Raw genomic sequence first — 14,526 nt, 5'->3', positions numbered from 1 at the left:
CCTTCATTTAAACATTTGTCATGGAATGAGTCACCAACTCTGCTGTTCTGTACTCTCCCAATTGCTTAGGATAGTGTTCCTCATAGAGTAAGTGCTCAGTAAATACTACTGACTGATTGATTATCCTTCACCTGTGACTTACTACTACTTCAAATCACTAGGTGAGTTTCTTGATCAGAAACAGTGTCTACCAACTCTATTGTACTGTACTTTCCCAAGCGCTTAGTATACGATTCTGCACATAGTAGGCACTTATAGTCTCTAGCCTGAAAATTCACTGTGGGCAGGGAATGTGTCTACCAACTCCATTACACTGTACTCTCCCAAGTGCTTAATACAGTTTACTATACACAGTGAGCGCTCAATAAGTGCCATCAAATGATTGTCTTCTTTTACACACAACTGGGCTACTTAAAAAGGAGAAAAAATCTACGATATTTGGCTTCATTTTTTTACTTGTATAGATTATTTTTCTCACACAAACTCAATTTTCTTAGCAGATTAAGAGTCAAGAGGGAAACCACCCATATTTGTTAGGCCAAAATATCTTCTCAAAAACCAAAAACAATAGCTCTCCACTACGGTCTCTCATTAACCAATCTGCCAAGACCAAAAGAAGGATGCAAGAATTCTCTTATTCGTTATCATTAGCTGCAGAAAACATCAGACCAACCTCAAACAGACTAGCTGTGAGTTCTTCCAACTCCTGTCCAAGTTGATCTCGCACTTTAGAAAGCCTCTCACATTCTTCATCTTTTAATTTCAGCTCCTATGGGAAATTTGAGAATTGTTTATTCTATCTTACTGTAATGTTTTGTGAGGTTTAAAAGATATCATAAATGAAATCTAGCAAAACAGGTAATCTTGCAAATAAAATTCTGAAACATTTAACCCTATCCCCAACATTTGCCCTACAAGTGGTTACCTAATGCTTCCTGCCAGGGCAGTCTATCAGTCTGATATATATATACACACATATTATATGCATGTATAATATATACTGCTATCCCTTGCTTTTAACAGCACCTCTACATACAGAAAGTAGCAGCAGCATGAATTAGTGCACCGAGCACAGGCCTGAGAGTCATAAGGACTTGGGTCCTAATCTGGATCTGCCACTTTTCTGCTGGGTGACCTTGGGTAAGTCACTTAACTTCTTTGTGCCTCAATTATTTCATCTTTAAAACCGGGGATAAGACTATGAGCCCTATGTGGGACAGGGAATGGGGCCAACCTGATTAATCTGTATCTACCCCAGCACCTTAGTAAGTGTTCAACAAATACAGTAAAATAAAAAAGGAAGAGCTAACCCACTTGGCGAGGTAATGGTCCATGTGACATGGTTGTCTAGGGAGCCAGTTTGGTGAGGTATGTAATGCTGAATAAGAACAACTGTATTAGTTAAATGCTTACTATGTGCCAAGCACACTGCACTGGGGTAGATAAAAGATATTCAAGTCGGCACCCTGTTCCACATGGAGCTCAGGGTCTAAGAGGGAGGGAGAACAGACATTTAATCCCTATTTTACAGACGAGGCGAATGCGGGACAGATAAATTAAAAATAGCAGTAATAATATCTGTGGTCTTGGTTAATTTATTCCTAGGTGCTACTATGTGCCAAATACTGGTCCAAGCACCAGGGCAGATACAAGCTAATCAGGTTGGACACAGTCCCTGTCCCACACGGGGCTCAAGCCTTAATCCTCACTTTACAGATGACATAACCGAGGCACAGAGAAGTTAAGTGACTTGCCTAAGGTCACACAGCAGACCCATGACGGAGCCGGAATGAGAACCCGTATCCTCTGACTCCCAGGCCCGTCCTCTTTCCACTAGGCCACGTTTCTAGGCTCTCCTCGGTTCAGGGTGAGCAGTGCATCCCTAAATGGGGTTGCTCAGATAGACGCTGTGTTGCTGGGTGCTGTTGCTATCTCTTCAGCCACCAAGCAGCCGAAACTCTCGGCCGCCTACTTGTATAGGACTTTTGTTACTATGGACTACTCAAAAACATCATTAGTGTTTAGGATAATGTTGGCTATTCTACATGAGGAAAAAGTTGCCAACTAATTTTCCTAAATCATACCTTGAAGCTGCCTAGAGTTACCACACAGGAGGTAATCAGTCCTTAAAAAATAATTGCCACCTTAACCTGCGCTTTAAAACATCTGAGAGCTATTTGATCTTTTAAACATTTGCCACATTTTATGATTCTTTACAAACCTTTCCCTACACGTATAGAAAACTAAGCACGTAGACAGTATCAAATTAATGGCCTCCTCAAGGAGGAGAATCGACACTGGTTCAAAATTACTATCGATAGATGGAATTCAAGTTGGTTCTACAAGCAAAAGGTGAGATGTACAGTGCGAGACAAAGCATAGAGACCCCAAACATTAACCAAGGAAAAAAAGGGTGGAAAAGAAGAGACCGATATAAGATGACTTAATTTGTCTATGACTCCCTATGTCATTTGTAAATGTCAGACTCACAGAAAAGGTGAGGGGATTAAAAAGTACTATAAATTGCACCGAATATCAGCATTAGGAAATTTTAAGTGAATGTAGTTCACGCTGAAAGTGTTACTTATTACACTTTAGACCACTTAGCCATTTAAAGCTAAGTTATCTCTAGTTTCAGGAGGCATCCCTAGACAACTGCAGAACTTCGCTTCAACGTTTACACTGTCAAAGTAGCCCATATTTAAACGTATGTTTCCAATCTACCAAAGATTAAAGACACCTTCAACAGCTGATAGGCAGCTGGATCACAGCCACTCGACAGGGTTAAAGCACTGTGGTTTCAGGCTTTTTAATCAGGTCCGGCAAGGGAACTGCAAGGAAGAAAAAGGAAAACCCAACACAAACCAGGAAGCAAACTGGCTTGTTTGCCTACATTTCCCAGAGGCTACTGGAGCTTTCAGGAAGGTGTTTGCCTTCACTGCCGGGGTGGAAAACTATACCTTTTCTGGGGCAGAGAGCCCCAAGTGGGACAAGGACTGTGCCCAACCCGATTTGCTTGTATCCACTCCAGTGCTTAGTACATAGTAAGAGTTTAACTACCACAGTTATTATTATCACTCAGAACCAAAACCTCTCTCTGCAGGCTGCTCTCTACTCTAAATCTACCTCACTCTGACCCTGCCTGTCTTAATCTGCTCCTTCTTTGCTCTGACACGTGAGCTTTTCTCTCTCTCACATAAAATTGTGATATAGCTCAAGGACCAGAAGATTTACTTTGGGGATTCTGATTTGGTATTCCCCGATCAAAAGCCTGAACGAAGAAGTCCGTGTGTGCTTTGCAGTCCTTAACCTGGACCCATGGTAAGCAGCCCTGTATCTTTTCGATAATCAATCCCTGGGTCCACTGTTCTATATCTCAGGCTGCAAATCTCCTTCTGAATCTCTTTATGGTGCTCATGGATGAGACATGAATTTGCTAGTTATTCTGCCTAGAAAACTTGCAGTCATGATTACTAAGGCTTTTGGAGAAGAAGCATCTGGAACTGCCCTAACCCCACCTTTTTCCAGCACTGGGAGCTGGAAGGTTAACAGAAGTGCTTAGTACAGTGCTCTGCACACAATAAGCACTCAATAAATATGATTGAATAAATGAATGTTACTCCTTGTCCAGGGTAACCAGCAAGGTGAGCCCAGTCTCACAAGACAAATCCAACAACGGTACGAAAAAGTAATCACTGACTTTCCCTAAGTTCCATCTCCAGAAGAGATTAAACTCACTCATATTTCCATTCTCATTATTCAATTAAAAAAGACCGTTAAACCAAGTCTATCCCATTTTTGTAGGTAACGCTGAATTCTGAAATCCCTTCCTATTTCCCACACTGCTAATCAGAAACATTCTACTAATTCAGGTAGTCATTTTTGTCAAAGAGCTTTGGGTATTGGCTTTAAATGATACCAATGTTAATAAAAATCAGCTAGGCTTTGAAGTAACCAATCAACACAAGACAATGATGGGTGTTCTTGGCCATTCACTGACAAAGAGAGCATGAGGTGGTTTCTGTCTATTCATCTTTTGAGGGCATCTCTCCTATGAGTATCCCCGATAATTACACATCCTGCAAAGGACGAATTCAGGGAGGCCACTTGAGGTGGCAATGAAGGTAAGAAATACCCAAGACAAAAGATGATCTTTCTCCCCTAGAGGGAACAAGGTTCACTTTCTGCTTTGCATTTTTCAGGTAGCCCACAAATAAGGTGTCTTAGCAACCTGGTTACCTTAGGCACGATTGGCTCCAAAAGCAAAGCTGGGGAGAAAGAGGAGAGAACACAGAAAGACAGTAGAGCGGGGTGAAAAAGCCAGGAGATGAAGATAGACGAGAGAAAGAGGAAGGACGGTCGGAAAAAAAACGTGGCGGGGAACTAAGGATGGGAGAGGGTGGGGGACTTACCTTTGGTTTCAGCTGAGGACATCATCCACCCTCATCCCTTCAGCCCCAGCGGTTCAGCCGGGGTCAGACTTCTGCCTCACCACCCGGCCCCGGGGCTTCTACTCGCTCCCTGAGCCGGATGGCAGTGGGAAAGGGTAGAAATATGTCACCTGCCCAGATCAGGACTAGCCCTGCTGGGCCACTGATGAAATGGCTGGTGAAATCCATGAACTCGAGCCCTGATTTCTACTGGTTCATTTTATTAAGAGAGATCTTGCTGCTCAAGTGAAAATACATTAATGAAAATCACTTCACCACAGAAAACTTTTTGATGGGAAAAAATGAGGTTTTGTGATCGCTTTTTGCAGCCCAAGAAGCCGTGCTGGATAAACTTGAGGGACTACTTCTTTCTGTGAAAAGAGACAGACTCTAACCCTTCCCTTACAAAAAGAAAAATCTGTGAGAACTGATCGATTGACCCATCTGGCGTAATCCCTTTTTTTTTTTTTTATACTGACCCACAGATTTAAGATTTACACTTAAATCTTCACATTCTCCCTCAACCAGCTACTCCATCTTCCGCCCTGCCTTCCCTCTCTCCTCCATCGCTCCCAACTCTCACACACTCCTTCCCTCACTCACGGAGTCTGGAACCAAGGTTAATGATGGTCTTTGTTAAGTGCTTACTATGTGCCAAGCACTGTTCTAAGCGCTGGGGTACATACGAGGTAATCAGGTTACAAAGCCACAGCACAAGGAGGTGAGATGAGAAACTGCCACTGTCGATTCTCCAAAGTTCACACCCCTAGACTGAGGGGCCACGTTCTGTTGTGCCCCTGGCAAAGGCCCAAATTTGGGAGAGCTGGTGTTAATAGTAAATGCAGTTTTTCTCATCCCCCTGATCTGGCTGCTGCTGCCCTGCTTCGTGCTGGGCTCTCCGATGCCCGCGCTTTGATCGAGAGCCCGATGACAAGCATTATGTCCATAAAGCCATAATGTCCACCCTAAAAATAATAATAATGGTACTTGTTAAGTGCTTACTATGTGCCAGGCACCGTTCTAAGCGCTGGGGTAGATACAAGTTAATCAGGTTGGACACGGTCCCTCTTCCACATGGGGGACACAGTCTTAATCCCCATTTTACAGATGAGGTAACCAAGGCCCAGAAAAGTGAAGCGACTTGCCCAAGGTCACACAGCAGACAAGTGGCGGAGCCGGGATTAGAACCTAGGTCCTTCCGACTCCCAGGCCCTTGCTCTATCAACTAAGGCACGCTGCTCCCCACAGAGGTAATTAGACTAGGGGTTTCTAATAAGTGAATTAATATAACATATTTGGGCATCCACCTCTGGCAGTTTCGAAGTATCCTTATAGTTTAACCACATTCTGGCCTGTCTGATGGACAGGGACTGTGTCCAACCTGATTAACTTGTATCTACCCCAGCACTTAGAACAGTGCTTAACACAAAGTAAGCGCTTAAGAAGTACCATAATTATGATGATAGGGTTAGTTTTGGAACTGCAGGCAAGTCTACAGGAAAACGTACCCCCACAAGAGTCAAACTTCTGGGGTATGCGTTAATGGCCACATCACGGGGTATCCCCGCATATTTCCTGACTGCAAACTGAAATTAGCCTACGAGGAAAAAGCAATGAACTAGGAGAAATTTCACCTGGGAGTCCAGGAGTTCATTCCATTTCATCAAATTTATTGAGTGCTTACTGTGCGCAGAGCACTGTACTAAGTGCTTGGAAAGTACGATTCGGCAACAGACGGAGACGATCCCTACCCAACAACGGGCTCACAGTTCATTTGCCCGCTAAGTGATTTGAGAGATTCAAAGAGAATCCGGACAAGAAAAATAACTCGTGACTATCAATGCATTAGCTCCAATGTATTAAAAATGAGGGACCCGCTAATTAGGGACTACCATAAATAGGGACCCAAAGGACAGGGTCTGTCACTCTGGAACCACGGAGGGGGTAGGCTCTCGTTAGCAGGTCTCATCGGGCTGAACCGAGACAAGGCGCTCTTCGCCTCTGCCCCTTTCCAGTGTCTTCCAATTTGTCCTCTGAGCTATCTGAGCCTTTGCGAGAGAGAGGTATCCGGGGGAGGTTTCTGAAGTCACACGGAAGTGTCACCCAAGCCGGGCAGGGAACGAAGATGCCACGCAGGTGTGACATCAGCCCTCCTCCATCACAGCTCCAGGCCCACAAAGCCTCACAGCAGGAAGTCTCCCCAGATGCTCTCCTTCAGCAAGAGCCCGGAACTAATCCCAGCCTTAGAAAAGCAACCATGATCAAAGGTCTCCCCTAACGTTGACGAGGAGACAAGTTTAAGAAACATTTACAAAACTTAGTCCCGAAAATAGAACAAGCGGAGCGCCCACAGATAAAGTGAAGCTCTCCAGTCAAAATATCACTGCGGAGAGTCAAATTAGGTTCAAGGATAAAAGATCTAGAATGAGTAGTTCTCTAAAACAGAGGGACTCCAGCTAAATGACCGGTGGTTTTCAGGCCAGAGGGCCACTGGGCGTGAACTTTGAAATGGAAGAACTTTGAATAAGTGGAAAAAAAATATGTATTTCTCACCCTCTGGGCTTTTGCGAGTTCTTCTTTTAACCTTTCATAGCCCTTTTCTCTCACTTCCAGAACGGATGGGCTCCGTAATCGAGAGAGGCTTTCGGTACTCAACCCAAAGATATCATCACTGCTGTCGGAACTCTCCGTCACCGTGGCCCCCTGTAAGAATTCCCTCTCTGCATTATTGTTGTCCTTCCTGGTATTCGAGGGTTTGAATGGGGTTCCGGAGGTAGAACAAGGCACAGCGTCTGCAACGCTGATGCTGTAAAGGAAAAAAATAAACAAGTAAGCAGAGAGTTTGAAAACTCTAAAACGCTTCCCGAAATGTCTTTCAGAAGATCCCGAAGAGTTGGCCAAGGGTGAGCAGTACAAAGGCAATGGAAGCGCTCAGTACGGTGCTCTGTACCCAATAAGCGCTTGCTTCTATTACTACTGTATGCAACATTACATGATTGAATAATTTATTTTAGTATCTGTCTCCCCCTCAAGACTGTATGCTCGGCGTGGGCGATATAACCAACCTTGCTATATTGTACTCTCCCAATCATTCATTCATTCATTCAATCGTATTTATTGAGCGCTTACTAAGTGCAAAGGACTGTACTAAGCACTTGGAACGTAAAATCCGGCAACAGATAGAGACAATCTCTGCCCAGTGACGGGCTCCCAGGCACTTAACACACTGCTCTGCACATAGCAAGCGCTCAATACCTTCGATTGATTGATTTAAGCCACATTACTCAGTGCCTTAAGGCAAGGGAAACCTACAGTAAACTAGCTGGACAGATCTCTTTCTTACATTTCCTTTGAAAAACCCTCTTAGCATTCACCTGACACTGGATGGTTCCGCTGAATTCAAGTGTCTGGGAGAGGAATAAACGGGTTGGGTGGGAAGGTCCGAAACATTTAACGCATTCGCCTGAATAGGCGTGGAGCACACCGCTGAAGGATGTGGACGATAGATGACGCTTGGTGAGGTAGTCGGTTCCTGAGTCCCTGACTCATACACTCCGAGGAGATCCGGAGATGTCGGTGAAGCTAGGTTTACTTCATGGAAGCCTTCCAGGGGGTCATTAGCCATAGTAAAAGCCTCATCGTACGTAACCCTACATTTAAAAAAAAAAAAGAAGTAGGAAAAAACAGCATTAGTTCTAATCTTTTAAATGTACGAAAAAAGACTTTAAAGATAGGGAGAAATATCAGAAAAAACATTTGCATAACACACAAGTAGACTGTAAGCTCGTGGTAGGCAGGGAATCTGTCTGTTTATTGACGCACCGTACTCTCCCAATTGGTTAGTACAGTGCTCCGCACACAGTAAGCCCTCAATAAATACATCAATGAACGACTGAACATATAGGGTGATGAAGTGCTAATAGGGCAGGAGATATAAAGAAAGGTCTCTGATCTCTTGGAGACATTTTAAGTAATGGTAATCTGCACGTGTTATATTAAAGAACACTGGCAAGAGATTGAAAACAACAAAAGTTCTATTGAATACAACAGGCAGTTCTATAATGTGTGTTTCCATTACGCACTTTGGATACAACTTTGTCACAGAAATAGGGACAGTGGTGTGTCTGTCTGGAGATGCTCGGGAGAGTACAGTACAACAACAGACACATTCTCTACCCACAACGAGCTTACAGTCTAGAGGTGGAGACAGCCGTTAATATAAATGACAGATATGTACATAGGTGTTGTGGGGCTGGGAGCGGGGAGAAAAAGGGAACACGTCTGGGCGGCGAGGAAAGGGTCACCCAGCAAACAAACGGCAGAGTCGGGTTTGGAATCCAGACCCTCTAACTCCCAGGCCTGTGCCCTTTCCACTAGACCACCCTGCTTTTATTCATAATCTGCAATCTGACTGAACAAATAACAGAATTAAAAAAAAACACACACACACAACCAGCCCACACACCAGAGTACTATTTCCAAGCGTTATAACAAGGACACTTTGTTCTACGTATTAGAGAACATTAAGGATGCCAGGTGTAGGACCACAGATGTGTGTTAAACGTGTTTAGTGGATTGGAACAGGGAACAAAGTTTAAGAAAAAAAAAAAAAGGACAATGAAGGTGCTATTTTCCTCAAGGTTAATACCACTTCAGTTTCCAGGCATAGCACTCTCCAAATTGATCAAGAAAATTGTTAGGTTCTGAACAGTGCAATATGCCAAAACTACCAACTCTTTTGGTTGGGGGTCACACTATTCTAAGCACCATCTTTCATTTCACCAAACTTATTTCACTTATTCATTCATTCAATCGCATTTATTGAGTGCTTACGGTGTGCACAGCACTCTACTAAGCGCTTGGGAAAGTACGATACAACAATAAACAGACACATGCCCTGCCCACAACGAATTTGGGGATCCCCTTGCACAGGTATAGTGGAATGAAAGATGTCAACGCTAAGATCCAGGGACTTTGACCCCACTGTTAATTTTCACCGGGAATGGTGCGTGGGGGTGGGGGTGAGGGGTGTACGCCTGCACAGTAGTGATGAAATCAAAGATGGGAGGCATGGCATAACCCTCCAAGCAAACTGCGGGTCCACATTACAGCAAAGCGAATAAGCCCTACTGAATATTCACAGTGATAGAATTCATAAGAATCAACAGTAATAAAAAGAATAAACCAACTAACTGTGGCAAGATTCCAAAATACAGTTTAGTAGTCCTGGATGACCTTGTTCTTTTGGGAAATAATATACAGGGAAAAAACAAATTTCCCTCCCCCCTACTCCACTGAATCCCCTCCATCCTCCACACATCTCCAGAAACCCGTCTGTTTGGATAGATATGCACCCACCCTCTTGCCAGGTCAACAGATCCCTGGATCACTTCCTCCTGGATAATCTCCTGGGATAAATGCCATAGAATCTCTACCCCAGAGTTGATTCGCTCTAGGCAGCTCTCACAATTAGAAATAAATTCTATTTGAATGCCCTCCCAACTCTCCTACCCTCAATTTCCAAGAGAGTAACAATCTGTGTGGGAATTAAAAACTATGGAATAAATAGGTTTTCCCGTTGAAGCAATCCGTGAAGCACACTTTGTATTTAGAGTTTGTAAATTACTGTGAGCTATTCAAATATTCTGTATAAGCAACACTTGGATTAGACGATGACATCATGTGAAGTTCACCACTGGGTGCACGGGTGGCTTAAAAGGTCAGTTACTGAACGCACAATTTTGTGGCCCCTTGTCTGCTGTTGAGCTATCCTCCCTTAAAGCCCTTGGCACCTTTTTTTTCCACAAGTTAAACAAAATAAAGGAATTTCACAGGTAATGAGGGGGGAAAAAAAGCTGGGACATCTTCTCATTCTGGATAAATCAGAGGAAACATGCAAAGGTTTGTCGTTTCCTTTTTAAACTGTTTTAATACAAATAAGATCGCTGGCCAAAATAAACACAAAAAAAACCTTAAGGCTGGCTTGGCACCTTACTTGCAGAAGTTAAAATTACATAACTAACAAGTTAATAACAAACCAGCCTGAAAACATTTTCAAACTACTTTTGAAGGAGTAGCACCTTCCGCATTCACTCATCTAATGGCCCCCCTTTCTTGCCACCCCAAAACAGGAGAGGGCTCATGTGCGGAATTACATCTAGCAATAAGGGGAGCAAGAGAAGAAAGGTGAGAAGAAAAAAGGAAGGAAAGAGAGGGAGAAGAAAGAAGCTGGTAAGAGGGCACTTGAGACTGACTCTTATTTCTATGGCACTTTCCCCAGGGGGGCATACAACAGACACTCACAAATTGACACCCACACCCCAGAATTTTCCTGCCTCAATGAGGAAACTCCATCCCTGAGCACAAGCCTGTAACTGCAGCCTTATCGTTCTGACCCATCTCTTCTTTCTAGCTCATCATGCCTGGCTACCACTTTTCAATTTCCTCATCAAAATTCAGCTGTGAAGACCAGGGAAATTATGTGAATCAATATGTTTGTTTGTGAAGTCCAAAATTCAGAGTCCAAGAGACAAGGATCTTCCCAGCAAATTCCTGCGACAGCCCCTAGTATGCTTCTTGATGGCATTCCACTGAAAGCAAGGGACTTGAATCTTTAAAAATAAATCATTGGGTGATCATTGTCATAAGGAAAACAAAAACCTGTCAGAGTTAGTAATGCACAACAATTTGAGAAAAGTAAACAACAAGCATTACCTAGACCGTTAGACCCATGCGGGACAGGAACTGCGTTCAAACTGATAACCTTGCGTCTCCCCCAGTATTTAAAACACTGCTTGGCACATAGCAAGTGCTTAACAAGTACCCATAACCATCACGTTTGAAATGGGCCAATCTTCTGTTGAGTTGTTGGGGAAACGCATGGGGTTTCAAGAAATATCCTACTGTCATGATTCGCAGGGTTACACGATGGACTTGCTGTGATACACAGTAAGTGCTTAAAAAGAAGTCAAAAGTCCAGGTTCTGGGCTATATATCCTACATCCAGTCCTGTCTGACTGGAAACAACCTCATTCCTAATGGAACTGGCCACTCCGATCCATCTTGGGGCCTGATGGGATTGATGCAGCCGGTATTCCCATCAAGCACAACACAACTTTCCCATTAACCCCTAGCTCCTACTTTTCAGGATGGATAACTTCAAAACCCCTTCTTAGAACCAGTTCTACCTATCTACCCAAGGGCTTACCTGGCACATAGTAAGTGTTTAACGAATACCATTAAAAAATAAAAAGGAGCTGGAGAAGGTACAAAGAAGGGCAGCTACCATGAAAAGGAGAATGGAGAAGTTTCCACAGATGTCCGGACTCCTCAGATCGAAAAGACGGAAGCGGCCGGGAACGTGTCTGCTTATTGTTGTATTGTACTCTCCCAAGCACTTAGGACAGTGCTCTGCCCATGGCAAATGCTCAATAAATACGACTGAATGAATGAATCTCTGCAAAATCCTGAAGAGGATAGACAGGTTGAACCCAGAATCGTCACTTCCCAAATCCCACAGCAGGCAAGCTCCAGGGCTCCAGAACGAGAGGACACATTTCTTCACGGAGCAGATGGTAACCACACGGACTTCGTTACCACCAGCAGGTCACCAGGTTGAACTCATCGGCAGGCTCAGGTGGGGTTTGGATCGACACAAGGACAAACATAACGTTAGGAACGACACGGGATGTTAGATGTACATGCCGCATCGATCGATCAATGGTATTTAATAATAATACAAGGGCGTGGGTTCTAGTCCTGGCTCTGCCATTTTTCTGCTGTGTGACCTTAGGCACGTCACTTCACTTCTCTGGGCTTTAGTTACCTCATCTGTCAAATGGGGATGAAGACAGTGAGCTCCATGGGGGACACGGATTGTGTCCAACCTGATTACCTTGTATCTACCCCAACGCTTAGAACAGTGCCTGGCATATATTAAGCACTTAACAAGTACCATAGGGGGAAAAAAAACCAATAGACAAGAAAGTTGCTGAGGGTCGTTTTCGGTTTCTTGAATTTAAACAGAGATTAAAGTACTTCCTTGAACAGACACTTGTGGAATATGCGTATAGTTCATGACACAGCTAGTGAATACCATGGCGACTAAAACTCTGAAATGTATGACTAACAGAAGAAACCTGCTTAATTTCCAAGGACAGATGTCATTTTGAAGACTGAAGCAAGTATTTTAGAAAAAAAATATTTTTTGAAGTTTGTATTGTCAGGTAATTTTAAGTTTTATTATGAATACTCAGCTTCTCTCCTAGTGTAGGAGATAACATTCTTGTTGAACCTTACATTAAGGAAAGCTGGTGTGAAAATCACACAGTAATTTCTCCTGACATCACAACGAACACTGCTTGAAGAATGTTCTATTTTCAATTATTTGTGACCGTCATATATCATGCCAAAAGATATACTAGTGGCACAAATTTAAATGAAACACTTCTCACACTGTCATGAATAAAAATTCAAAATTAGAAGTTATGGTAATTTTTCTGTGAGGGAAGAATCCTCAAAATAAAAATGGTTGTATGAAAGCTAAATTAGAAATACAAACTATACAAATTAGAATCCAGGCAGATCTTAGACTTTCTATGAAAACTGTTCCTGAAAACTGTGTCTTTAGTTGAACTCTGTAAATGAAAAATCAATGTGCCCGGGGGAACCAACTTTTCATTTGTAAGGATGTGGGGCATTAGGGTGATGAGCATTAAGAGGGTGGAGCAATACGAGGTGGAACACTGAAGAGGCAGAGAAAAATATGAAGGGTGGAGGAAAGGGAAGAAGACTGTAAATTCCTCGAGGGCAGAAATTATGTCTTTTGTCTCTATTATCCTCTCCCAATAGAGGGAGGAGAGTTCTTTGCACACAGCAGACGCTCCATCATACATTCATATATATAATTTATGTACAAGGACATAGAGGCAGGAATACACATGAATGTAGGACCCAAACCCAGAAGGGGGTTATACACATAGACACACACACACAAACACACACTTGCATGTGATCCTGGAACAAACAGAAATACAGTCATCAGTAGACTGTAAGCTCCTTGTGGGAGGGAATCACATCTCTCGATCCTGCTGGACCGTACTTTCCCCAGCGCTTTCTACAGTGTTTGGCCCACAGTAAGTGCCCACTAAATTCCATTGACATTTATTGATCAGAACAGCAGTGTTAATCCTCACCCTGTGGGTCCGGGGCTAATTGATTCTGCAGGGCCACTGGACAGGACACCTGATGTTCATCCATTCACTTCTTTCAATCATATTTATTGAGCGCTTACTCTGTGCAGAGCACTATACTGAGCGTTTGAAAGAGTACAATATAACAATAAACAAATTCCCTGACCAAAATCAGTTCACAGTCTACAGAAGGAGACTGACGATATAAATAAATTGCAGATGAGTACATAAGTGCTGTGGCACGGGGAAGTGGGGGGACGGATGAAGGGGACGAGTCAGGGCGACGCAGAAGGGGGAGGGAGAAGAAGAAAGGAGGGCTTAGTCAAGGAAGGCTTCTTGGGGGAGAGACGGAAGAGACAGCCTTCTGTCTCTTCCCATTCCATTATCTATTTCATGTTCTGAATGGTTTTTTTCCTTCAAAAAGTTCAGGACATGTCACCCTGCTCCTCAAAAAATTCCAGTGGTTGCCCATCCATTGCCGCTTCAAACAAAAACTCCTCACCATTGACTTTAAAGCAGTCTACCACCTTACTCTCACTTCTAGCTCACCTTGTTGCTTTCCTTCTACAGCCCAGCCCGCACACTTGGCTCCTCTAATGCTAACCTTCTCTCTGTGCCTACATCTCATCTATCTAGGCCCCAAGCCCTAGCCCACATCCTGCCTCTGGCCTGCAAGTCCCTCCTTCCTCAAATCCGACCGACGATTACTCTCCCCCCTCTTCAAAATCTAACCGTAGGCACATCTTCCTCAAGAGGCCTTCCCTAAGATCTTTCCTCTTTTCCCATTTGCTTCTGCGTCACTCTAACTTGCTCCCTTTATTCTCTGCCTCCCAGCTCCACAGCACTTACGTACATATCTATCATTTATTTATATTAACGTCTGTCTCCCCTCCCAACCCGTGAGC

At 43.6% G+C, this 14,526-nt stretch overlaps 1 protein-coding gene across 4 annotated transcripts in view; it reads right to left on the bottom strand.

Annotated features, from left to right (window-relative positions):
* The window catches only part of LOC100081236 (RAB3A interacting protein), a 35,717-nt gene that overhangs the window by 16,198 nt on the left and 4,993 nt on the right, over positions 1–14,526 (bottom strand). For 3 of the 4 annotated variants that reach the window (XR_005660762.1, XM_007666302.3, XM_029079012.1), the window contains exons 2-4: positions 7,805–8,080; positions 6,984–7,236; positions 674–769 (exon numbers count right to left, since the gene is read on the bottom strand). Coding sequence is in view for 3 of the 4 variants with exons in the window: in XM_007666302.3 (XP_007664492.1) it covers positions 674–769; positions 6,984–7,236; positions 7,805–8,055 (600 nt within the window). In the remaining variant the exon portion in view is untranslated. The remainder of the gene's footprint in view (positions 1–673; positions 770–6,983; positions 7,237–7,804; positions 8,081–14,526) is intronic. The other variant, XM_039914055.1, reaches the window with a different exon arrangement.

Source organism: Ornithorhynchus anatinus, chromosome 14 (assembly GCF_004115215.2).
Source record: "Ornithorhynchus anatinus isolate Pmale09 chromosome 14, mOrnAna1.pri.v4, whole genome shotgun sequence".
In the NCBI taxonomy this organism is placed as follows: Eukaryota; Metazoa; Chordata; class Mammalia; order Monotremata; family Ornithorhynchidae; genus Ornithorhynchus; species Ornithorhynchus anatinus.
Note: the sequence above shows the minus strand (reverse complement) of the source record. Positions and strands in the feature narration are given on the sequence as shown.